The sequence below is a fragment of the Dermacentor albipictus genome, chromosome 7, assembly GCF_038994185.2.
Source record: "Dermacentor albipictus isolate Rhodes 1998 colony chromosome 7, USDA_Dalb.pri_finalv2, whole genome shotgun sequence".
NCBI classification, from domain to species: Eukaryota; Metazoa; Arthropoda; class Arachnida; order Ixodida; family Ixodidae; genus Dermacentor; species Dermacentor albipictus.
Genome location: NC_091827.1, coordinates 38,348,729 through 38,374,701, shown reverse-complemented (window position 1 = coordinate 38,374,701; position 25,973 = coordinate 38,348,729). Strand labels below are relative to the sequence as shown.

Genomic DNA, 25,973 nt, shown 5'->3' with positions numbered 1-25,973 from the left:
ATATGCAAAAGCCGCGTAGCTGGACAGAACCAAGGTAACGTTGTCTGCCGCGGCGTGGAGATACTCAGATTAATTTTTGCATTCCATTTAACTATATAATTAGTCCTTGTTAATCAACTTCTCAAATATTATAATTAGATTAAAAGTGTCAGTGAGAAAATTGTAGGGCGTCATGAAAAGCTCCCGCTACAGCTTTCGGTTGCTCAGTGCGTGCAACGTAAGTGTTTTTCCGAGCGTGAAAGAAGCCCCCGAATACACACAAAATTGCCGCACGACTGGCCGCTCGATGGACTTGGCGTGTATTCGCGGGCTTCTTTCACGCTCGGAAAAACACTTTTATGTACGGCAGAGGGTTCGAAGTCTATTTAATTTCCTCTATCTCCGTTTGGACTTTTCCAGGTCCGCTTCCTGTAGCTGCGCTTCCCGAAGGAGGTATTCATTATTCAGAGCCTATTTCTTTCCGCGAATCTCCCTTAACCCTTCCCCCTGCGCAGGGTAGCCAACCGGAACTACCTCAGGTTAACCTGCCTGCCTTTCTCTGCATTATTTTCTCTCTCTCCCTCTACGAGCATCTCTACCGAAATGTTGGTTCCGAGAATCAATGCCCGTAGTTGCCTATTGCTTGTTCCCCAACCTGCTTTATCCGCACTTCTTGCATTGAATTCGCCCATGACAACAGTACCCCGAGTTCGCACCTTTCTTATTTATAATTTAACATCTTCATAAAACTGTTCTGTTTGTTCATCATCATGACTGGAGATTGGAGCGTAGGCTTGCACCACCTTTATTCGATACGTCCTATTCAGTTTTATAACGACGACTGCTACCCTCGAACCCGCCGTGGTTGCTCAGTGGCTATGGTGTTAGACTGCTGAGCACGAGGTCGCTGGATCGAATCCCGGCCACGGCGGCCGCATTTCGATGGGGGCGCAATGCGAAAACACCCGTGTGCTTAGATTTAGGTGCACGTTAAAGAACCCCAGGCGGTCGAAATTTCCGGAGCCCTCCACTACGGCGTGCCTCATAATCAGAAAGTGGTTTTGGCACGTAAAATCCCATAATATAATTCTACTGCTACCCTTCTAATAATGCTGTAGAATTAATCATTATTATTGCCCGCCATGTACTCGCGGATTACAAATCCTCTGTTATCTGGAAAACCTCTGTAGCAGAACACGTGACCGTTAGTCCGCCCTGTATGAGCCCCACCAGTTCTTCCAAACACACTGAGGCCAATAATATCCCAGGCAACGCCTGATAATTTCTCAAAGAGTCCTGCTAAGCTATAGCCCCACTCGAGAGAGTTCAGGTGTTATAGCTTGCCAGGGTAAGTTTCCAGTAGCGGCCTGTTCTGGTCCAGAGATTCTTAGAACCCTCCGCCACTCGCAGGTCTCACCACCGCCTTTGTCAGGCTCTCCTAAGCCGCTGGAAATTGAGGGCCACGGGTTAATTACAGGAGTCATGAGGGACGTAGCGGCAGAATTCTGCACCAGTAAGGACAATTCCTGTTCTGGTGAGGAAGTGCCTTTGTTGAAGCTTAGTACGTTTTCCTAATTTGTTCCTACCTGAACTAGTATAGCCCCACTGGATTTCGGCAAATATTTAGCGGTGCGCCACTCCAACCCTGAAAATGTGGCGGACAAATATATAACTTATTTTTTTTTTTACTACTGCCGCTCTCAACCGAGAGCATAGCAGGAATATGCAATGAATGAATAGAATTTATTGATAGGAAAGACAGAGAGGTCGACCTGAGCTAGTGCGCTACTCTGCACTGGGGAAAAGGGAAGGGGAGTGAAAGTACTGGGATGAATGATGATGATAAGATAAGTGGTGAGTGCTTATGTACATGAGACAGTTGTCTCGCCAGAGCCGCTTTCCGCATAGCAGGAAAGCAATACAAAAAGTCAATACAGAAATCGGAAAGTACCACCAATAGGCAAATATGCAATTAATAAAAAGTACAATGAATGTACAAAAGAAAGGAAGAGGTTACAGCAAAAAAAAAATATGAGTGGTTGCATAAGTATAGACCATGCATTTTTCAGACATTTTTGCGTAGCACACTATTTGGCAAAGATTCCAGTACATTCAGATATTAAACAGAGAGATTTCACACTGCATAATGTAGTCTAAAATGGAAGAAATGGGGAAAGAACTAAAAAAAGGAACAAACAATAACAACAGTTCCCCGAGGAGGCAATCAAGATTGATTCTGGGGGAAGGAGATTGGACTCTGTGCGTGTTTGTAGCGCGCGCGGAGAGTCCAGTCCGGCCATGCCTGCCGCTGCGCTGCCAAAACCGGCAAGCGTCTAAGAAATCCGCCCCCGCGACACAACCGCTGGCGACTGAGGACTTCGAAGGAACGTCACTATGTTACTCTACGTCACTATGTTACTCTACGTCCTTCTACTTCACTACGTCATTAGAAACGAAACTGGCCCTCGTCGCGCGAAACGTACGAAGCCCGCGTGCATGCTCATTTGGTTCGACCTAGCCTATCTACCAACTCAGCAGCCGCTCTTGCTGCTCTGATCTATGCCACGTGACCAACGAGCGGAGGAATGGGACCGTGTTTTGCGATTCAAGAGGAACTTTTCAGAGTGTCCAATCTGCTTTACACGTGACAGTGCACACGAGCACAGTATACCCGGAATAAATTAATAGAAACGAACCATCATGCTCTGGAAAAAAGTTACGATATCATCTTGCTCTTGCTTCCGGTTCATTGCGGCATGTGTCGGTAACCACCTCACCGACAAAGCTTCCCGGTGTGTCCAAGAAGGCATCCAGACTATTTAAATTCCACTGCGAGGCGAGGGCGGACGCTGCAAGAGAAATTCGTTTCCTCACTCGCACGACACAATCTTTCCGGAGCTCTCCGAGCGTCTCTAATTGCCGCCGACGTATAATACTCTGTACCCTTTGTTGCGGCGGCAAGTGCCTCTCCCGCGGGGATGCAACACTGCTCTATACCATCCATCGCTCGGTGCGGAAATTACGACAGGTTATCAGTGTTTTCGTCTTGGCATGCCCGATATAGCCTAACGTGTACGACTCCCGTGGGTACGCGGAAACCATTGGGTACCAGTGCATCTGTCCTCGATGCAACGTCCCAACGCCTCTTTGTCTCTCTCCGGACAAATTGAAACCGACTGGACACGAAACCATTTTCGGAGCCAAAGATACTCGGACCGTGGCCGCATCCCGTCAGTGGCACAATAAGTTATTCGGGCATGCACCGGTGAACTCGTTGAAGTGCACCGGTCTGAGTGGCCGTTTATATAGTTCCCGTGTGTGCACCCTCCTGCTTGCACCCCTCCCTATGTGCACCCTCTTTTCATCTCTCTATTCCACCCCTTTCATTACATTCAGTGTAGGATAGCAAACCGGACGCTCGTCTGGTTTACCTCCCTGCCTTTCCTCTTCTGGCTTCCTTCCTCTCTCTCGTGGCCTAGAACTTTCATTTTAAAGCGGACACACAAAAAAATGAGGTGGAGGAAATTTCACGTGATTACTCATTTTAACAAGAACGTGCGCAACAATTGACGGCAGACACCGGCGGCGACAATTCAACGGACACATATCCAAGCCAATCACGACGCCAGCATAACGCTGTAAATAAAGCGTATACCTATTACTTGACCATCGGATTTCCGAGTGGGAGTTGGTGGACGCACAAACTGTAGCTAATGATCATTTCGCCTTCTGCCCTTTCTTTTTCAGCGGGCTTTGCCGTAATTTATCTTTACCAAGTGTGTATTTAGTACGACGGATTCAAACGCACGCACATAAAAAACCACAGTGCGGTCACTTGTTATTTGGCGCAGGGGCTACGTCGCCGCAGTATCGTATCCATAAAGAACGCCTCTGCATCGAAAACGAACGTATTTAGAAAGAGTGGGGAGTGCGCGAGTTGTGATTGGCGAACTCAAAGTATATATATAAACGCGTTTAACCAAACACACACAAATGCGCGCAACCACGCGTCTTCCGCACCGTATATTCCGGGCCGCTCAGCTGTCAAAGTAATTGCCAGCGCACGCACCGCGTAACCCATCGCCGGCGACGGCAGAGAACAACGTCGCAATACAAAAGAAGCATAAATAAGCCATACGCAAAAGCAAAACGAGAACAAGCGGTCCGGACCACGTGCGGAGGGGACAGACGGCAGGTTTGAGCCCGAGCAGCAGCAGCAAGCAGCAAGCAAGCAGCAACAGCAATGGCGCCGGCACCGGGGCCGGGCCCGGGGGGGGAGGCCACTGGGTCACTGTCGCTCGGGCGTGGTCGCTCTCCCGCTCCCGCCCTTTCGCTCGACGCGTCGCCCAGCGCTGTGGCGCGTCCGGTCACGCGAACGACGTCGCGGTTAAGGTCGCTGGCGCGCGCCGGCGTTCCGCGCTACTTGGCACCGTGGCTTCGTCTTTCCGCGCATGTGGTTCTTCTTCTTTTTTTTTACTTTTACGTGCGTGAGTGCGACGCTGCATCATCTTAGCGTCGTTTTGTGTGGCTGCCGCAGCGTTGTCGTCGTCTGCTTCGGCGTCGTCTGCTTCGGCGTCGTCTGCTACCCTTGGCCCGCTTGCTCGGTCGCCCATCCCCTTCTGTGCGGCGACCGCCGCGAAATCCGGCGCTTCAAGCGCGAGCACTAACGGAAATTGTGCCTTGCGCTCTATAATACTCGACTTGTTAATTTTCTTTTCATTTAGTATTTTTTTCATTGAGTGATAACGCTCCTCAAGTACGAGATGACCCCGCGCGTTTCGTTTCGCTTCTTGCGCGAGCACGTGTTCGCAATTAAGTCTCGCGAATACTTTCGTGCCAGAAAGTGCAAGTGAGAGTGCGCGCGCGATCAATGCATTGTTAGAATCTATATTTGTGTCTCGCGTTGGTGCGTTTTGCGAAGCCTTGTACAAAAAGAGGTCAACTTCATTTATGACCTTTACGTTCCCCGTGGAAGTGCAAGCCCAGAGCAATAAGCCATTTCAACTAGCAAAAAATACATAATTGTTCAACCAAAGTTCCTTACGACGGCCGATTTTGCCTCAGATACATGGTCGACGTGTGTCTTGGTGTTACTGGTTTTAGGATGAACTGTAAGCGTCTCAGCGAATTTTATTGTAGATCACGTCATCAATACTCAGCGAAAGATAACGCTTCTGTCTGGAACACGTAACTTTTATTTTATAAGAACCCTAGTATTTACATAAGCAAAGCAAAAACACTTGACTTGCGCAAGCACTCGAACTTAATTCGCCGAGAAGCGGTCAAAATCGGGGCCCCGTTTTCCGACCAAATTCTGTAGTACCGCCACTGCACGTAAGAGGACGCGCACGATTCTGCAAGCCGTCAATAGAGAGTTTCACTTTAGGGGACGCAAGCGGCTTGCGTACGCGAGAACTAGGGGCGAGGGTACTGCGCATGCGCAGATCCGGACGTAGTGGTCTGCGCATGCGCAGTACCGTCGCCCCGCGTTCTTGCACACGCGAGCCGCTTGCGTCCCCTATACTGACACTCTCTAATTGCGCACACCCCCATCGCGGCGGGTTCCGTAGGAACCTATATGGCGTGCTGCTACACTCTAAAAACTGTTTGCACCCTTTGGGGTGTATATTTTGTCCCATAACAATAATCGTCATCTGCCTTGCTTGCGTTTCCTTTCTTGGAAACTCGGCGCTCGCTACTTTCCTGTCGAGAATGCTGCGCCACACTGATAACGCGCATGCCGTTCGTGACTGGGAAGTATACCGGGCTCGCAGCGTTAAAGAAAGGAAACGCGGGCAAGACAGATGACGATTATCGTTGTGGGACAAAAAAAAACACCCCAAAGGGTGCAACTGTTTCTAGAGTGTGCACTCTTAGAAAAATTTACACCCTTTGGGGCGTATCTTGTCCCACAACAATAATCGTCATCCGTGCTGCCCGCGTTTCCTTTCTTTAACGCTGCGAGCCCGGTACTCTCCTTTCACGAACGGCATGCGCCTTATCTGTGTGACGCAGCATTCTCGACAGGAAAGTAGCGAGCGCCGAGTTTTCAGGAAAGGAAACGCAAGCAAGGCAGATGACGATTATTGTTGTGGGACAAATATACACCCCAAAGGGTGCAACCGTTTTAAGAGTGTACTGAGCGCGAAGTTGGGGGCTTCGATTCACGGCGGCCCGCTTTTTCCGCGAAGGTGGACTGCAAGAACGCTCGTGCACTTAGACTAAGGTCAAAATGACTTCTCCTTGGGCGACTTGTAGGTGCCTGTCAAACATTGGTCTTGGGCGCCTCCTTCGTACGTCATTTCCCGCTCCCCAAAAAACAGAGTTTACATTTTAACGCAATGGCGTTAAAGGTCCCGCGTCGCAGAAAATCCGGTGTCGGCGTCGGCGGCGTTGTCCGTTAGAGAAAAATCGTCCCAAAGTACGCATCCCGAACCACGTATACAGGCCCTCCGCGTGGCGCGTATACGAGTTTCTGAACTAACTGAATTTCTCAAAGTAAAATGCACCGGAAAATTTCGTTAAGTACGGCTTATACACAACCTACAGAAACGATAGCATCGGGTTGTAATTGGAATATAGGAGAAAACGTAATTCTGTTACGCGGGAATTCACACAAACCCCTTTTCCAGCTGCCGTTTGAGGTCATGTCTTAGTAGGAGCGGCGCGCCCCACTCGGTTCCTTGCAATGCCATCCAGATGGCGCTCGCCTCCGCGCATCTGCGGCAGCGGCGGCGCCCGCCGTGGGGGGGGGGAATAAAAAGAACCAGAAAGTTCGCCTTAGTGAGTTTTCGAAGCCAGCGTTTCCAGGAAAACATTACAATTACATAAGTTGCAGTTGCAGGGAAGCGTGAGAAACATTCAGGGATCTTTGAATGCGATCGCGTTCAAGCTTTAACCGCGAAATGCTTTTAGCTCCCGGTGTCGGCGACCTTGAGCCAAGAGCCAGAGCCGTTATCCGGGCACTCAAACGAGAACATCCGGGCAAGTTGCGGGAACAAAACGAGATCATCCGGGCGACGAGACAAGACCGCATTACGTACGCAAGATACTTCTCAAACAAGTTACAAAAAAATATTGCTTTCGAGTTCTTCCTAATGTTTGTTCACAATATCACTCAAGCTGTAACTTCTAGTACCCTGAAGTTTTAATGCGACAGCGTTAAGGAGCTCGTGTCGCAGAAAAGCCGGTGTCGTCGGCGTCGGTGTCGGCGGCGTTGGCCGTGAGCGATAAATCCCAGCAGGCCCTTCATGAATAAAAAACAACTTGCAAGATGGGCTGGGTGGGAATCGAACCAGGGTCTCCGGAGTGTGAGACGGAGGCGCTACCACTGAGCCACGAGTTTTTTTTTCTTTATGACTGAGCCACGAGTTCCACGCTTCAAAGCGGTACAAACGCGCCTCTAGTGAATGCGGTGTTGCCTTAGAAACGAGCTCTTCTAAGGCTCAGGCGTGCGTCGCTTGCTCAGGCGCACATTTCGTTGCCGCGCCGAACGCTGCGTTGCTCGACGCTCACCGCGTCCAATGCGGGGCGCGTAGTCGCTGCGCCGAAGCCCATTGTATTACATCCCTTGGCGGGTCGACGGGAACGCTGTCGCGTTCCACTCTTGAAGGCGAAGCTTAAGCGTCCTCCAGTTTTATATGCCATTTCTAATAACGGCGTCAAAAGGCAGATACATGGATACAAGCACAAATGAACATTCACGGCTGGTCTTGGAGGCTTTCCACATAAAGGAAAAAGCAGACGACGGTATCAGTCATACCTTCGTGTACGCCTCAGCCGAATATACTCAGCCGAATATAATTTCCTGCGCGCACATCTTCGATAACTGGCTTTAGTGTGACATGAATTTCTGTGTCTTTGGTTGCGCACGCATGCGTGATCCAATGGTGAAGGGTATCTATATGCGTCGTCGTAATAAGTATGAATTAGTTGTTACTCAGCGCTAGTGCTTGTTTCGTCTCTTCTTTGTGGGTTGTCCAGGGTTTCGCGCTGAATTTTTCCCCTCCAAAATACTATGTAACTAGCCCCAACCGAAGTTTTATTGAAGTGGTTGGGTGTGCCGTTGCGAAAATGAACTGCACCCTTTTTAAGATTGTGGCTATAGTATCATCTCCAACCATTCTGCTTTGCCGGTAGCCATTCCATGCTTATATCTATTCTCGATTACGGGAGAGCCAGGATTTTTTTTTTTGCTTTTTGCGGGATCCCTCAACGCGGTGTCTTCCAAAGCCGTGATGCCTCTTTGAGACGTTAAACCCAATGAATCAATCAACTAGAGCACGCGGTGTCGCCGGACGAGTGAAATGCAGATGCGACAACGGAAAGCGCCTATAAACACGCACTCTCGCCATGCGTATAAGCACGCGCGCACGCAACTGCACACGCATATGAAACGTTTCAAGGTACGTGCACTGAAGAATCACGCAGTATCAGCTAGAAGTGATAAGACGTTATTGCAAAACTTGCGTACTTGCTCATTGGTTAAGTGGTTTGTTATTATCAAAGAAAACGAGGTCCGAGCAACTTCCATGTATATGTGTGTGTGTGCGCGCGCGCGTGTGCGTGCGCGCGTGTGTGTGCGCGCGCGTGTGCGCGCGCGTGTGTGTGTGCGCGCGTGTGCGTGTGTGTGCGCGCGTGTGCGTGTGCGCGCGCGCGTGTGTGTGTGTGCGCGTGTGTGTGCGTGCGCGCGCGTGTGTGTGCGTGCGCGTGTGTGTGCGTGCGCGCGCGTGTGTGTGCGTGTGCGCGTGTGTGTGCGTGTGCGCGTGTGTGTGCGTGTGCGCGCGCGTGTGTGTGCGCGCGCGTGTGTGCGCGCGCGTGTGTGTGTGTGCGCGTGTGTGTGTGTGTGCGCGCGTGTGTGTGTGTGCGCGTGTGTGTGTGTGTGCGCGCGTGTGTGTGTGTGCGCGCGTGTGTGCGTGCGCGCGCGTGTGCGCGCGCGTGTGTGTGTGTGCGCGTGTGTGTGCGCGCGCGTGTGTGTGTGTGCGCGTGTGTGCGTGTGCGCGCGTGTGTGCGTGCGCGCGCGTGTGTGTGTGCGCGCGCGTGTGTGCGTGTGCGCGCGTGTGTGCGTGTGCGCGTGTGTGTGTGTGTGCGCGCGTGTGTGCGTGCGCGCGTGTGTGTGCGCGCGTGTGTGTGCGCGCGTGTGTGTGTGCGCACGTGTGTGTGCGTGCGCGCGCGTGTGTGTGCGCGCGCGTGTGTGTGTGCGCGTGTGTGTGCGTGTGCGCGCGCGTGTGTGTGTGTGTGTGCGTGTGCGCGCGTGTGTGTGTGTGTGTGTGTGTGTGTGTGTTCGCGCGCCAGTGCGTGCGTGTCTGTGCATGCGTGTTACATGCAAACAGAGTTTCCTAGAAAAATTACTTTGGCGCCACGATTCAATTCTTCGACTATGGGAACGAATGATATAGGTATAGCACATTGATATGCTTGACCATCGTGCTTGCGCGGCTTGAGCCTTGAGACGTTCTGGTGGATTTCTTTATTTGCACCTAATCTTTCTAAATCTCCAGGCAACCATATATCTTTCTAAACGCATCGATGCAGTACGCGTCCACGCGCACGCATAATAGCTGACAAGGAAATTTATTGACCCGTAGGCACGCTTACAACTGTGGTATGAACGAAAAGTACAATATAATGTACATCACATGTAATACATCATACTTGATGTAAACAAAACAGATTAACAAATGAAATCATAAATGGTGTCTACTTAACAGTGGCCCACACACAACAACAACGGCAACAACAACAACAAAACTCATTACCGCCTCCACGCAAAAGCATTATTGTCAGCCTCGAATTTATGAAGGTACCCGGGGCACATGCAGATACAGTCTGAACTCAGGCAACAGAATTGAGCATTAATCTGGCTGTAGAAAGACTTTGCCTCGGGAGACGGTTATGTACCGCGTAGACCAGCGGCGAAGAAACTCGGCTTCACCGAGTTTGAACAACTGTTCTTCAAGATGACCCCATATTATCACCCGTAGTTTCCTCATTCTGGGGTACATTGCTCTATTTGACTGCCGAGATCGTTCTGCGATGTTGCGGAAGCACCACAAAATGTAGCTAGCGCTGTAGTAGACGAGACTCGCAAACCGATCTCGGCGCTGTGGTGGCCGCACGATGGATATTCCGAACATTCTTGCAACTAGCTTCCAGAAGGTGTGTGCTACAACGCAGTCCTTTACTACCTGCGCGTTGGTCTCTCTTTGTGCGCAATATATGCATTTATCATTCGCTACCATATGCCAGCGTTCAAGCATGTCTCTTGTAGGTAGAATGCCCCACTGATATCGCCAATGAAAATCCTTCACTTGAGAGGGCAAATCAGGTGAAAGCACGGCTGTCCATGTTTGTGTAGTAGCTGTCCGTGGAGGTACAGCTGTCTCACACAACATTTCACAAAGCCTGGAAACTGATGTCGCACGCCACTTTGTAACTCTTAGTTGTACAAGCTGGCTTTGTAAGCGCGCAGCCGCCGCATACTGCGGTGCTGGCGTTACTGCCGTCGGAAGCAAGTTGCCTGTACTCTGCGGCATAAGCGTTCGACGGTAATGGCCCAGCCAATAAAGGAGCAGTGGCCTACCAGGGTACTCGTCATCATCAAGTAGATCACATGTACTCTTAGTGCACAACAGCCTACCGAATGTAACTATGCATGGCAAGCTCCATCCTCCGCTGGATTTTGGCAGACGCAAAAATTGCTGCGCTACGTATTGCGACTTGTTTAACCAGAACCATGAGAAAATAAGTGAGTTTACTACTCGTACTGTTGGTGACGGCGGGAGAGCTACCCTTGCAGCAAACCACAATTTACTGCACAATACGTTCTTAATGAAGAAAGCCCTTTCTGCCAGCGGCTGTGGTGACGCAGTCACTGCTTCTGACTGTTCTTTAATGGAACTGACAATGTCTCACCACGTGTGATGTGAAACACCACTTGTACAAAATTTGATACCTAGTATTTGCATATGCTCGGTCTGTTTAATGTCCCCTGGTAGCGTTATTTCGACGCGACCTAAATTTAATGCTTCACATTTTCTCATATTTATATTGCCCCCTGACATTGAAGCATATTGATTATAAATACGAAATACCTCTACAAGACTGTCCCCATCCCGTAAAAACAAAGTGATGTTATCCGCATACGCCGATACCTTTATGCACCCGGATCCCGGCATAGGAAGACCTCTTATCAGCGGGCTCTCGCTAAACCGCCTCAACAACGGGTCAATCGCAAGCACAAACAATATGGGTGACAAAGGACAACCCTGCCGCACTCGCCTTTCACATCAAATCTAGGTGTTAAAATGCTGTTAAGCAGTAGCTCAGCTGTTGTTCGCGAATACAACATCCGCAGGATGTCTACAAACTCGTCAGGGAAGTTATAGCATCGTAAAACCTCAAATAAGTACTGGTGTTCTAAGCGGTCGAACGCTTTGGCTTGGTCCAAGCTTACTAATGCTCCTGAAGCTTCACGCGCTGTTGTGTATTGTATGATATCACGTGTTAAGTTGAGATACGAAAATATACTCCGACCCGGCACGGAACATGTCTGATGTACACTGACTATTTTCGGCAATAACATTTTCATGCGATTTACAAGAAGGGTTGTCAATATTTTATAGTCTGTGTTGAGCAGCATTATAGGCCTCCAGGATGAGGGTTCTGCAAGGTTGGAGTCAGGCTTTGGCAAGAGCATTACGCGGCCCCGATTAAACGATTTAGGAATACCTTCCCGTGCAAGAATGCCGTTAAGGAGCGACACTAAGGCAGTGCCTACTTCCTCCCAGCAAGATCGGTAAAATTCGACTGGTAAGCCATCTGGACCGGTGTTGATCCGCTGTGTATAGACCGAATAACATCAAAAACTTCTTCCAGATTTGTTGGGGACAATAAATTCAGGGAATAGGCGAAATGACAACGGTATATTTTGGCAAAAACGTTCAACTTGCAAAGTTACAAGACCGTTTGAAGCCACGCAGAATGACGAGGTTAATTGGGCAAATCTACGTACCGCATATCAGTGACACGTTGGCGGCTCCCGTAGAAACTGGCGCCAGAGTTCCATATATTAACTGTTGCAGGAATCTTTTATGAACACAGACTCGCAGCATAACCCTCATACTTACATAGTCCTCTTTTACCACATCTGGCAATTATGAAAAACGATGGAGCAAGGAGAAACAGACTAGGAGGGACCGTCACGTGATAATTCTGAAGCCATAACCACACAAAAAATTGTAAAGGCTGGCTGGAAGTGGGCCTTCACCACGTGACAGCTATAGGCAAGTGGAAATTTCTAGCCGCAGAGTGCGTGGAGCGTGTGAGGCGAGTTTAGGCTTATGGCCACCAGCTATAGGACCCATTGTGACGAGGGCATCATTGAGGGCTACCACAAACCAAATAACGTTTTGTACAATCCGGTGATCATGGAGGTCCCATTTCCCTGGAGCAAAGGCGCAGATGGGGCCCAAAGGAAAGCAAGGCGGCATCGAAGCATGTTGTCTTGCCAAGGCTAGCTATCTGACGTCATGCTCCCTTCCATTTTTATTCGGATAGCAATTGTACGAACGCTCGAAACGCACTGACGCCGCCGCCGTCGTCGTCGTGCTGTACCGCTATCGACGGCGCATGCGCGGCTAGAACGCGAATGGCTATAGAGCGTCTCCAGAGACGCGGAGTGTGACTGACTGCAAAAAAAAAAAAAAAATGGCTGTGGCTTAGCTAAGGTTAAGCCCAGGATGCGAAGCATACTAGCCTTTATTTTAACGCGACAGCGTTAAGGAGCTCGTGTCGCAGAAAAGCCGGTGTCGTCGGCGTCGGCTCAGGCGTGCGGCGCTTGCTCAGGCGCACATTTCGTTGTCGCGCCGAACACTGCGTTGCTCGACGCTCACCGCGTCCGATGCGGGGCGCGTAGTCGCTGCGCCGTAGCAAAGCCACCTAGAAACAGTCTCTGTAGCACGCCGCAACCTTCGCTTCTCATTCCAACGAGCAGCTCTGTCTCCAGGAGGCATCTCACCTCGTGAGTGTCTAGCAGAGGCAAGCGCAGCTGCTTATATACCGCCGCGACGGCGCGAGCGACGGCGCGAGTTGGAGCCCCGTTTCTCCTCTATCGTGACGTCACGGTGTCACGTGGTATTGAAGGCGACACCGCCGCGCCTGAGGAGCTGGGTTGAGCTCTCGTAATATGCTTCGCATAAAAAAAACAAATGAAAAGAAAAAAGAAAACGACAAAGCGAAGTGGACGCACGGTCTATTGGCTCGGCGACGATGCCAGGCCAGCGTTCTGTCTTCTGTTGCTGCTGTCGCGAGCACAGAGCTTCTCACTACATCACCTAGAGGGAAATCTGGCGCTGCTGCGCTGTGGCGTGCATGGGAATGCCGGTATATTGTGGATTCGGATTGGCATCGTTCTCGTAGAGACAGGACACCTTGAAGGCGCGCTTGGCAAGTACCGTTCCGTCTGTCACAATAATTCATTTTCTACTGGAACAGCACGTGAAAAGCTGTTTTAGCTTTATTATTACGCGAAAACATGTTTTGTTTAACTATGAGAACTTGTTATTGTGTGCGCGACAACATGTTACGTAAAAAATGGCTGTGGCTTAGGTAAGGTTAAGCCCAGGATGCGAAGCATACTAGCCTTTATTTTAGTTGTTGAACCACTGTTTAGCCTGGTGAACTGCTGTTGCTTGGCTATATTTGGTTCGGCTAGACGAAGAAACAACTCATGCATTACTGCTTCGCCTTCAAGAGTGGAACGCGACAGCGTTCCCGTCGACCCGCCAAGGGGTGTAAGACAATGGGCTACAGGGCAGCGACTACGCGCCCCGCATTGGACGCGGTGAGCGTCGAGCAAAGCAGCGTTTGGCGCGGCAACGAAATGTGCGCCTGAGCAAGAGACGCACGCCTTAGAAACAGCTCGTTTCTAAGGCAACACCGCATTCACTAGAGGCGCTTTTGTACCGCTTTGAAGCATCGTACTCGTGGCTCAGTGGTAGCGTCTCCGTCCCACACTCCGGAGACCCTGGTTCGATTCCCACCCAGCCCGTCTTGCAAGAGTTGAGCCAAAGCCACTTCTCCTCTGTCGTGACGTCACGGTGTCACGTGGTTTCATGGCGACACCGCCGCGCCTGAGGAGCTGGGTTGAGCTCTCGTAATATGCTTCGCATAAAAGTATCAGCGGGACGCTAAAGTTGGAGGACAGACGACAAGGTTCGCACTCGCTTTGAAACAGTTTGTCGTCTGTTCTTGCTTTTCTTCGCTTGGTCATGCATTGCGGGTGAGTAAAGATGTAATATGCGTGAATGGAAACGTTTCATGAAGGTTTTACTTTGAGAACACGTTATTTACGTAGCCATATCCACGTTTTAGACGAAGCCTCTTACAACACCAGCCAACACGAGCCTCGCAGACACATATACCGTCATTCCCACGACGGCGCGGTGTGGTTAAGAAACTCCCATAGACGGTGGCGCCAGATTACCCTCTAGGTGTTATAGTGAGAAACTCTATGGCCGCGAGCATTGTGCGCCGGCCACCATGCGTACACCCGCGACCCGGCTGAGCTGCCGCGTCAGTGGCCTGAGCTGTACGGGAAGTAAACGTCAAGCTAACGTTATCTAATATTTCACTGGGCACTGACTATAACGCCCACGGTTTCCCGTCGGTCTCGCCTCGTGCACCGCCTAGATGCGACGCCTGCAGCGCCACGGGCGGCGCCCTTCATCGCCCGCCAGCGTTGTGAGACGCCTGCTATCTGCCGGGGCGCTGTTTCTTCTGCACAGCAAGAGTGGCCTCGCGTGCTGCATCGCACCATCATGTTACACCCGCGTGCAGTTGGGACGCCGTCCAAGGAGTTCAATCGTTGCAACGCTAAATAAATCTGTCTTTGTGCGCCGAAACGAAGACAGATCTCCTGCGCCACGCTCGATAAGCTTGACAACCGTCCCGGGCCCTATGGGAAACAGGATTCCTGAACCCTGGTCACAGTCGCTGTCAGCCCGAGTCACTATAAAAGCGCTATAGTGCGTCTTTTAACATCGGGACAGCCTGAAAACTATAACAGCTTCCAAATGACCTCCCTGTGTTTGTACGGACAAATTCTCCGAGTGTGTTCTCTTTTCTCGAACTTTCACCCTTTCCCCATCCACCGGTGCAGCTAGAATAGCCGACAGGACAGTTAATCCCGTTAATCCCTATGTTTTTAATCTCCTAGTCTCTCTCCCTCTCTCTTGACCTGGCTGTCGCCGTCAATGTTTAGCCGTCTGAGCTGAATTAACATTTTTTTTCCGTTCCTCCGGGAGAAAAATTACGAACATTCTGATTCTTTTGTGAGCAAGGGTGGCAGAAAATACGCGGGAAACGCCGCAGCACTCTACAAACAGTTCTCTCTCGTCATCTCTCTTTCAGTCACCACCAGCTCGCGCACCATTCGTTTTAATCATGGCGGCCTCACTCCGGGCTCCCTCGCTCATCTTCCTGGGTACCTGCTGCTGCTGGACGCTGGCGTCCGGCGGCTCCTCCTCCGCCATGGTGGGCCTCCTGGCAACGTCCCGATCTCTGAGCCCGGGCTCGCGGCACAGTAACAACACCGGAAGCGGCACCCCCGCCAAAGTGGGCGTCTCTTCCGCCTCCTGGAGCTTCCCCATCACCAGCAGCTTCCTGCCGTCGTCGGCGCCTCCCTCCTCGACGACCGCGTCGCCGTCCAGCTACCTCAAGAATCACGCGACGAGTTACTCGTTGCCCTCGGTCCACGCTGGAAGCAACAACCGTGAGTTATAACGCAAGAACTCTGGCCAATCACCGCCTGGTCGGTGCACACAGTAAAATATTATTTTACCCTTAAGGGTGTGCACGGTTTTTTGCTTGTTTGTTTGTTTGAATGCGTTATTTAGACAATAGATTGTCTGGGATGTAGGGACTAAAGGGATGTAGGGATGAAGGGATGTAGGAACTGCCTGACAAAGCCCCCTATCCGTACATAGTCGCGGAATAGTTGATTGCCCCATAGTTGCCTCATAGTTGCGGAATTGTTTATTTCGGCCTTACATGCAGACTTATACCCTTTATGGTGTTCGTCAAACCGTAGCTGGCTTAAATATTAATTTGAGTGGTTAAACGTCCGAAAGGTATAGACGAGCCGTGTATGTGGAGATAAAAAAAAACTAATAAAAGGGTTCGTGGGAATATGAACATTTCTATTGGTCGACATTGGGCGAACGAGGGAACCCTCATCAATGTAGTAGCATGTGTACGCACGTGACACTTTCCGGCGCGCCGTCAATTTCCGCTAGCTTAAGCAGGTTCAGAATACATGGGTACGCTAGATGTACTATAGGGGTGCGATCTTGTACGCGTTCCAAAGTCGAACGGAGGCGGTCCGTTCTTTACGTCTTGAAATAGGCGGTCCGTTCCGTTGTGTTCGTCCGATAGCAGACGACACGGAACGATTGACAGCAGATATCACGTCACAATTGACGTCATGGCATTCGTCACGGTTCAAATTCACCAGTCGTGTGCGGCTCGGTGGAACGGACCGCCTCCGTTCTAATTTGGAACGCGCACAAGATCGCACCCTAGAATTACAACCGATATTCTCCTGACGTCACTACAATTTTATGCATACGTGACAACTAGGTGTTGCAACTCTTTAAGTTTAATCTTTACCCACAACTTAAGTTCATTCTGAGTTGTTCCATTACTTTTAGGTCCTCCGCTTGGCGCAAGTGCTGTGTTGAATTTACTGAAGATCGTTTTTAATACTTTTGTAGGAAACGCGCAAGATACGGTGTAAATTTGCGCTGTAGGCAAGACGGCTTCGGACTATAAATTAAGCAAACTAGCAGACATCTTTCTAGCTCTCTCGAGAAGAAACTGAAAGATCCACTTTCTGAGTGGTTTATTATTCAACATGCGGGCCGTAGAAAGGTCTATAGTAAGGTTCTTGAAGTTCGACCATGCCCATGATCGAAGTTGGACGCGATCAGGGTGTTTCATTTGTCTGTGAAGCCACGAATGAATAGTGGGACGCGATTTCGATATCAGTTCTCGAGTGAGAGAAATGATGTGTTCAAATTATAATCCGAAGTCGTCATGCACCATCTCATGTTTACAGAGCACTTTGCTTGCTTCCTTACAGAATCATTTTGAAAAAAACTTCAGCTAGTTTAATAAGGCACTTGCGCCAGGCAGAGGGCCTAGAAACACGACAAGCCATAGTCGGTTTAGCTATACTTCGCAAGATTTCATAATTTTACTTGAGCGTTATTGGAAGGTTATCGTCCTGATGGAATTGTGTCATGATTGTGACTCAGTGTTCGTATCGTCTCTTGTCGAAATAAACTTTTCTAAACACATAGATCACAGACCAGTTATACTTGAAGTTTGCTTCCCTGCTTTCTCATCGGTAAAACCTCGGCGTCTCGGCATCCGCGTTCTACATGACGCGCGCCCGCGCTCTTACTTGTCAAGAGTCTGGCGCGCCTCTCTTTCTAGATCTGACCCAGAGTCATGGGACGCACTCAAGGTGCAGTGGCGTCTGCATCTTTCAGTTGAAGGACGTGCGCTCTGACGATGCACGTCAGAAGAACTGGTGGATACTGCCACGAAGCTCCGTACTGCCCTTCGGGTCAATCAACTGACTCCGCTGATGCGGTCATGGCAGCGTGAGTTACTGAGGCGTTTCCAACGCCTCGTCACAGCGTCTACTTTGTTAGCTGCTGCTTGGCGATGCAGGCGTAATCCGTGTGCACACCCTGAAGTTCTGCGCTTTGCAAGAAGCTCGCTCTTTAGACAGTCGAATGCTTTCGGTTCTGCGGCCCCAAGAGCACTTCCTGCTACGTCGTCTCCCGCGCGTGACAGTTCTTGGGCACGACCATCAGCTGATAAGGTGAAGGCAGCATTATCTTTCATGAAGCGTGGCTCGGCCCCAGAGCCGGACGGGTTGCCCATTGAGTTTTATCTAACGTTCTCGGAAGATATTGGTGCCACTTTCGTATCTGTTATCAGCCGCTGCTTTGAGAACTTTGAATTCCCGGCAGGCTTTCGCGACGGCCGTGTTGTGCTGATACCTGAGCACGATCCATCATCAGTTTGTCCAGATGAATGGAGGCCAATCAAGCTTTTCAACGTTGACTACAAAACCTTCACAGCTTTTCTCACCCGACGCCTGGGAGGCCTGATGCTTTCCTTAATAGGACACCAACATGCATGTTCAGTCCATGCCAGAGAGATATACAGTCTCTCTTACGTAACGCGTGACATAATGACATGCACGCTGACCACGTCCGCACGTGGTCTCTTCGTTTCACTAGATCAAGAAGAGGCATTCGATCGCCTTGAACATAGCTACGTATTTATTGTACTGACCTCATACGGCTTTTGGTCAAATTTTGTTGAACTTATTAGGAATGCCTATTCAATTACATATCCGTAAACATTATTTCTTGATGTTCGTCAAGGTGCACCATTTCCCGTCACTCGTGGTGTTCGTCAGGGGTGCCCTCTATCCCCAGTACTCTCTGTGCTCGGCCTTGAGCCATTTCTGCGCTTAGTATTGAGAGACCCTTACGTTTCTGGTCTCCCATTGCCTGGTAGCGGTGTTGAGAAGGTGACAGCCTTCGCCAATGACATCACATTGTATCTCTGCAATGAACACAGCCTATCCCGTAACCCACGAATTTTCACTGAGTAGGAAAATACTTCAGGTGCGGCGCCAAATGTTTCAAAATCGTTATTTCTTCTTTGATTCCCCACAGTCCCTTTTTCCGTCTTCAAGAGAGCGCTTCTATACGTATTTCTATACGTATTCTATACGTGTTCTATGCGTATTCAAGATGTTCAAGGGTATGATTTACCTCTATAAGAAAGAAGGTACTCAGCACAGTCGGTATCTTCCAGCCGAGTGATATACGTTTGTCACGTTGTACAGCCACCATTACGGGTTACTAGGTCCTTGCAGTCGCTTCTTGGTTCCTTCTTCTGGTCGGGCAGTGCAGAACTGGTCTGTCGCGCGGAGCTTCGGCAACCACGCTCTCGTGGTGGGTTCGCCTTCCCATCCGTGTCTGTCCGCTACCGGCTGCTTGCCCTGGAATTTCTGCTCCCTCTGTTACAGCGCGATCAGTGTGTCCTGCGCGTGAACTCGCCTGCCATTTCCTTGGCACAAAAATTCGTTACATATTACCGGGCGTGCACTTAAATCGCGGACCACAAACGTTAAACTCACCTGCGTTTTACTCCCCGGCCATGGCATTTTATCGCCATATTCAACAGGTATGTCTTGAGACGTTCTCGAAAGCCGTGTTGTGGATAAAATGTCAGCCTTAATGCTTCCTCTAGTTCACCCAGCGCGCCGCGCACGCTCCAATATTGTGTCGTGGGATGCGATAACGGCGTCGTTTTTGCCCGGCCACCTACGCGACTTCATGTGGCGTCTAGGGTGGCAAGTGCTCCCAACGTGTGACAGACTAGAGCGGTGGGGCATAGTCCCATCTTCGCTGTGTCCAAACTGCCCCCTTCAAGAATCCAACAAGCATGTGCTGCTGCAATGCGTCGTTGCTATTTTGGAGGGCCGTGCATGCTGGTTTCCGTAGCCTTGAAGTTCACCGCTTTATTACATCTGGTCGCTGCTCACGTGGCCGCTTCGCGCGACTTTTAATTGTTGCGGGGGCCATTTGTCTGTGGCGTAACCGGTGCGAGGCAGTTGCCACGGGACGTCGTCGCCGCGCTCTGTTTCTTGAGATTGTAGGGGTTGAGGGACGGACTCCGGGATGAAAACCAAAACTTGGGAGGATTTATTCTACATTATATACAGGAGGTGAGCGTCAATTAACAATCGTACAGTCATTACGGGCCGGCAGCAACTCGGACGCTGCGGCCCGCGGCAAGAAGTTCGAGAGAGGTGATTCAGGGAATCAGGGAATCTCCCAGAATGCTCAGGTCTCTCTGGAAGGCTTCTTATAAACCCTTCGAGCACTGGAAGTCACGTCATGTTTGACCAATGGGAGAGTCCGCTCCGATGACGCCACTTTCAGCCAATGGTAGGCGCCCGTGTCGCGGTGTCACACCTGGCGGCTCTCTGCGGTCTTGCCTCGCAGACTGGCAATGCACTTCTAACGAGGAGAAGGGGAGGGCTGCTCATGCTCCATTGTCCGAGGCCCACCTGCTAATCCCGGCGGCGCACGAACTTGTTGGCACGTGAACTTGTTGCCTTCAACTTGTTTGCTCGGCCGCTCCTCTGGAATGTGCTTTCCTGCTTCGGCATTCCTCAATTAGCTGTGCTGCGTTTCGAAGTGGTTTGGGGAACTCGAAGTAATCGCAGGAAACAGCTCCATATCTAACAAGATACTTTGAGATACTCTGCTCTCTTTGAGATACTGTTTACTGTCTACTCTACTTTGAGATACTGTCGTTTCTGTCAGAGGAGTTGATCTTCCTTGGGGAATACTTCCTTCAATAGTGGTCACGCCGTTTCCTGTCAGTGGCTGATGGACATGGCTCAATTTTCAACCAGCCTGGTTATTGTGACCATGTCATCGAAAGTATTCACTGAATTTACATGTATGTAGGTGCCCGTGAATTCTGCGTGCTCTCGTATGCATGACCATCTCTGTATACACACATCTCATAGCATCGCTACAAAACTATGTAAAGTGACACCATCATTGTACATAACCATTGTGTATACTGTATATATTGAACATTTCGTGTAGTGTGACAAGTAGTTCATGTGTGACTGCGAGTTTCCGTGGGTCAGTATGGTTATATGTTAGTGAGTGTGGACTGGGACACTTCTTTCAAAACGTACCTTGTATACAGTGCTTCGTACTTTGTATATGTTACCATATATGTTACCTGGGGGAATTGTGCCGTGATTGTGACTCAGTGTTCGTATCGTCTCTTGTTGAAATAAACTTTTTCTAAACACTACAGAAAACAACCTTGGCACTTCGTATCCGGAGTTAATGACATCGAGACTTGGCGTAGACGCACTGCGCAAAGTTCGGATTGGAAATATACAACCAGAATATCGTCCTTTTGTACAACGGTCATTCTTCGAAACGGGTTATTTCCAAATGTGTCACAGTCATCGTTAGACAAGAGTTTCAAACTCCTATTTTCGTCGTTGTCTGCACTGGAGCTTAGCTGTAATCTTCAAGACCCGTCATTATCGCATTCTGGCTCTTTTTTGCTACGTCTTTAGTAAGCCAAATCTACCAGGGAGCGTTCTTTGTGGCCCATGTGACCACAGAAGAGGTTCGCGCAACACTGTCAGCGACGAACAAAGAGATCAGCGCCCGAACCTGATGCATTAGTGTGAAGATTTTGTGCTCTTCGTTTGTTAGATACTCGGGGAATGTCTAACAGCACTTGCTAACTTGTTATTCGTTGAAGGCGTAACAGCGTTGCCCTTTAAGGAAGGCGGCATCGTTCTTGTCCGAAAACTTAGTTCCCCACATGGCAACCCTAATTTGAGGCGTCCAATAATAATTTTTAATACTGACTGTATAATGTCGGTACTGTATAGTACCGACAAGTTAAGTTATGCTATAATATATATAGACGGCAAAGGTGCTTTTTTTATGGGGGGGGGGGGGGGGCATTTATTAAGCCCGTACCAAACAACTGTTGTACCAGGGCGAATTATATTCACACCGCTCTCTCGCTTTTTTTAGCTTTGCATTGCCTTGGCCTCACAGTCGAATTCATTAATAAGATAAAATATTTGTACTAGAAAATCACTTGTGAATTGATTTTAAATGGTGAAATTTGTTTTAAATTTGACATCACCCCTGATGTGCGGCAGGGATACACTTTTGTCTCCATCCCTTGTTTATTTGTCACTTGACCTTTTTCTAAGCGCAATAGCTTCATGCTCCATCACAAGGGGTTTTCCTCTAACTGGACGAGGCACTTAATATTTTTGCCTAAGCAGACGACATCTGCTTGTTCCTTCGCGACTCCTGCAGTTTCGTACATTTTTTTAAATTTTCAACGACTATAGAGATGCTGCAGTTGCCGTGCTCAATTTATTTAATAGTTTGGCTTTGCGATCTGGTGCTTTCCATGATAAATTCCCATGAGAAGTCTCGTTTGTTGACAGTGTGAAAATTCTTTGTATTATATTTGAACCAACCGGCGTATCACCTCGAGCTTGGAATGAGACCCTTCCACGTGACAAAAAGATTTTCGGCATATAACGGAACTGAACTAAGCATAAGCCCCAAACTTTTCGTGGGTGAAGCACGTGCGGCAACTTGTGCGTTTTATGTCGCGTGAATTTCTGTCCTGCATAGAAAATCTGCTGTTAAGTTGGTCTCTGTAAAAGGTATATCCTTAAGGTACGGGAAACCAGCTCTTGTTTTAGAGCGCAGCTCTTGTTTTAGAACACAGCCCTTGCTTTAGAGCGCAGCCCTTGCTTTAGAGCGCAGCCATTGTTTTAGAGCACAGCTCTTGTTTTAGAGCACAGCTCTTGTTTTAGAGCGCAGCTCTTGTTTTAGGGTGCAGCTCTTGTTTTAGGGTGCAGCCCTTGTTTTAGAGCGCAGCCCTTGCTTTAGAGCGCAGCCCTTGCTTTAGAGCGCAGCCCTTGCTTTAGAGCGCAGCCCTTGCTTTAGAGCGCAGCCCTTGCTTTAGAGCGCAGCCCTTTGTTTTAGAGCGCAGTCCTTTGTTTTAGAGCGCAGTCCTTTGTTTTAGAGCGCAGTCCTTTGTTTTATGGCGCAGCCCTCGTTTTATGGCGCAGCCCTCGTTTTATGGCGCAGCCCTCGTTTTATGGCGCAGCCCTCGTTTTATGGCGCAGCCCTCGTTTTATGGCGCAGCCCTCGTTTTAGGGTGCAGCCCTCGTGTTAGGGTGCAGCCCTCGTGTTAGGGTGCAGCCCTCGTGTTAGGGTGCAGCCCTTGTTTTAGGGTGCAGCCCTTGTTTTAGGGTGCAGCCCTTGTTTTAGGGTGCAGCCCTTGTTTTAGGGTGCAGCCCTTGTTTTAGGGTGCAGCCCTCGTTTTAGGGTGCAGCCCTCGTTTTAGGGTGCAGCCCTCGCTTTAGAGCGCAGCCCTTGCTTTAGAGCGCAGCCCTTGCTTTAGAGCGCAGCCCTTGCTTTAGAGCGCAGCCCTTGCTTTAGAGCGCAGTCCTTGCTTTAGAGCGCAGTCCTTTGTTTTATGGCGCAGCCCTCGTTTTATGGCGCAGCCCTCGTTTTAGGGTGCAGCCCTTGTTTTAGGGTGCAGCCCTTGTTTTAGGGTGCAGCCCTTGTTTTAGGGTGCAGCCTTCGTTTTAGAGCGCAGCCCTTGCTTTAGAGCGCAGCACTTGATTTTAAATGGTGAAATTTGTTTTAAATTTCACCATTTAAATCTACTTTAAATCTAACTTTGTTTTAGAGAGCAGCCCTTGCTTTAGCGCACAGCCCTTTGTTTTAGAGCGCAGCCGTTGGTTTAGAGAGCAGCACTTTGTTTTAGAGCGCAGCCCTTGCTTTAGAGCGCAGCCCTTTGTTTTAGAGCGCAGCCCTTTGTTTTAGAGCGCAGCCATTGTTTTAGAGCGCAGCTCTTGTTTTAGAGCGCAGCTCTTGTTTTAGAGCACAGCCCTTGTAGCGAGATCATGTTGTGTAACATCCGTACAATTCCCAACCCCCCCACACTTTATTTACAGCAGCGCACAAGTTGACCTCTGCAAACTTAGTTTACTCCGGCTCGCCGAGCAGCCACGCCGCCTACGCCGCCGCCGCTTACTACGCCACCTCCTCGACGTCTACGACGACCACTACGACGACGACGCCGCGACCGTTTTCGTACAACCTGCCGTACAGCCCCATCGACTACTACTTCGACAAGAACACGGCAGGTGGCGGCAAGGCGGCGGCATTCAAGCACGGGGCGACTTCGACGTCGTCCTTCAAGCAGCCGTCCGGCGGTGGCGGCGGCGGCTACTACACCACCGACGACTACGAGGACGAAGACGACGACGCGGAGGAAGCCCGCAGGGACCGGTACCTGACCAGGAACGACGCGCTCAAGGCGGACTACGACTCGGCCGAAACGTCGCCGCCCACGTACGTCAAGACGAAGTACGGCTACACCTCGCGAAACCCGCTGCTGATGGCCAGCGAGAGTTCGAAGGTCTCGTCCAGCCTTCACCGAGGAGACGCCGACAAGGGCGCTGGCGCCTTTGGCGGCAGCGGAGGAGGCAACCAGCTGGGAGACAAGGACGTCGGAGACAAGGCGTACGCGACGGCGTCCAGCGACCACTACGACTACAAGGGGGGCTTCGTGGCGGCCGACTACGCGGACGACTTCGGCTTCCCGGACCTGGACCACCACCTGCCGTACCTGCACCGGCGCAAGCACCACAGCGGCAAGGGGCCGCTGGCGCTGCTCCTGGGTCTGCTGCCGCTGGGGCTGCTCATGGCGGCGCTCGTGCCCAGCGTCATCAACCTTCCGGTGGCCGCGGTCGGCGCCGTGGGCCCGGCGGGGAGGAGGCGCCGGGAAGCCCCGGGGCCGACGTACCGGAACCCGATCCTCGACTCCATCGCCAAGTTCGGCGTGACCAGCCTCGAAGACCCTCACTGCCTGCAGCGCATCTTCTGCGAGGTGACGGCGCAGGGCAGGGCGCCGGGTGCCCTGCCGGTCCAGAAGGTCTTCTACACGCTCTCCACACTGTGAGTGCCCAGGGCAAAATGCCTCCCATTTTGCTTGTGTTTCCTTTCTTGAAAACGCCGCGCACGCTACTTTCCTGTCGGCGATGCTTTGCCATGCTGATAACGCGCATGCCGTTCGTTACTGGGAAGCCCCGGGCACGCAGCGTTAAGGAAAGGAAATGCGGACAAGGGAGATGACGTTTATTGATGTATGGCAAGATACGACCCAAAGGGTGTAATTTTGTTTTAGAGTGTAGTTCATGTTTTTTATCGGTAAAGATGGGCTCGATTGCGTTCTAACGGAACAAAAGACTGAACGTATAGCAAGTTTCGAGAACGTTTACTGAAACCCCAGTGTCAAAAATACGAAAGAAATCACTTCAAAACCTGTGGCGTCACACCAACGGACGGGCGTTGGAGCTTATGCGCGAAATTTAAATCAAGAATAAATTCACTGACATTCATTTTTTCATGTAATAGTCAACTTATTACCGCAATATGTTAACGAAAATGTTGTTTTGATAGAATACGCGTTATTAGTTATAACTTATTTGATGTTTTGCTTTAGTGCTCCTTTATTGTGAAGGGATATATGGCCGATTAGGCTTCTGATGCTGCGCAATGTGTGAGCAAAGTTTCTTCTGTTCTCACGTGACTCCTAACTGCATGCGCGTGTGTACTTCACAGGATGAAAAAAAAATAACACGGCGGTTTCGAACGAGCCAGCCGTCAACTCACTATGTTTGTGCAATCCTCCTTCCAGAGTCAACGACCTCTGGGCCGAGAGGCTGGGCCTCAAGGCCCTGTTCGGCGCGGTCAAGAAAGGACAGTGCGACGTGTTCCGGTGTAAAGCGGCAAAACCGACCAAGCAGGGAAAGCGCAGGAGCGGCAAGTCGAAAAACAAGAGCGGCGCGAAGAAGGCTTCCAAGGAATAAAAACGTGTGGTTTAAGACTTGCATTGGGAGTTGCGTTCACTTAAGGCGCCCCCGGCGCAGCTACGGCGGACTATAATTACTCGCGTGTACACACACGGCTCGATTGTCGAGGGCGGCGCGATCCCGCTTGTATACGTAGAGCATAATGGATCTTCCACACCCATCGTCCCAGCAGCCGCATGTCAATGAACAATACCCCCGTGAGTAATACCCCGAAAGTTTGGGGGGGGGGGGGGGAATCTATCTTCAAGGAAGTTAAACTGGTAGCGTACGGTGAGGGGCCAGTTGGTATGACATTATGAGAACAGTTCGGCAGTTTTTCTTTGTTCGCATAATGAAGTTAAACTGAACAGAACAAAGCGAATCGATACAACCGCTAGCTCTCCGCCGTTCGAGAGGCGAGGTCATTGAAGGTGTCCTTTCACGACTCCCTCTCGTGAAG

The 25,973-nt window shown here is 50.3% G+C and overlaps 1 protein-coding gene across 1 annotated transcript in view; it reads left to right on the top strand.

Moving 5' to 3' along the window:
• LOC135905702 (uncharacterized) overlaps window positions 1-25,531 on the top strand; it is a 44,493-nt gene extending 18,962 nt beyond the window's left edge. Inside the window, exons 2-4 of the mRNA XM_065436683.1 lie at window positions 15,391-15,751; window positions 23,612-24,617; window positions 25,360-25,531. Of these exons, the coding sequence (XP_065292755.1) occupies window positions 15,424-15,751; window positions 23,612-24,617; window positions 25,360-25,531 (1,506 nt within the window). The 5' untranslated portion in view covers window positions 15,391-15,423. The remainder of the gene's footprint in view (window positions 1-15,390; window positions 15,752-23,611; window positions 24,618-25,359) is intronic.
• The last annotated feature ends 442 nt before the right edge of the window (window positions 25,532-25,973 follow it).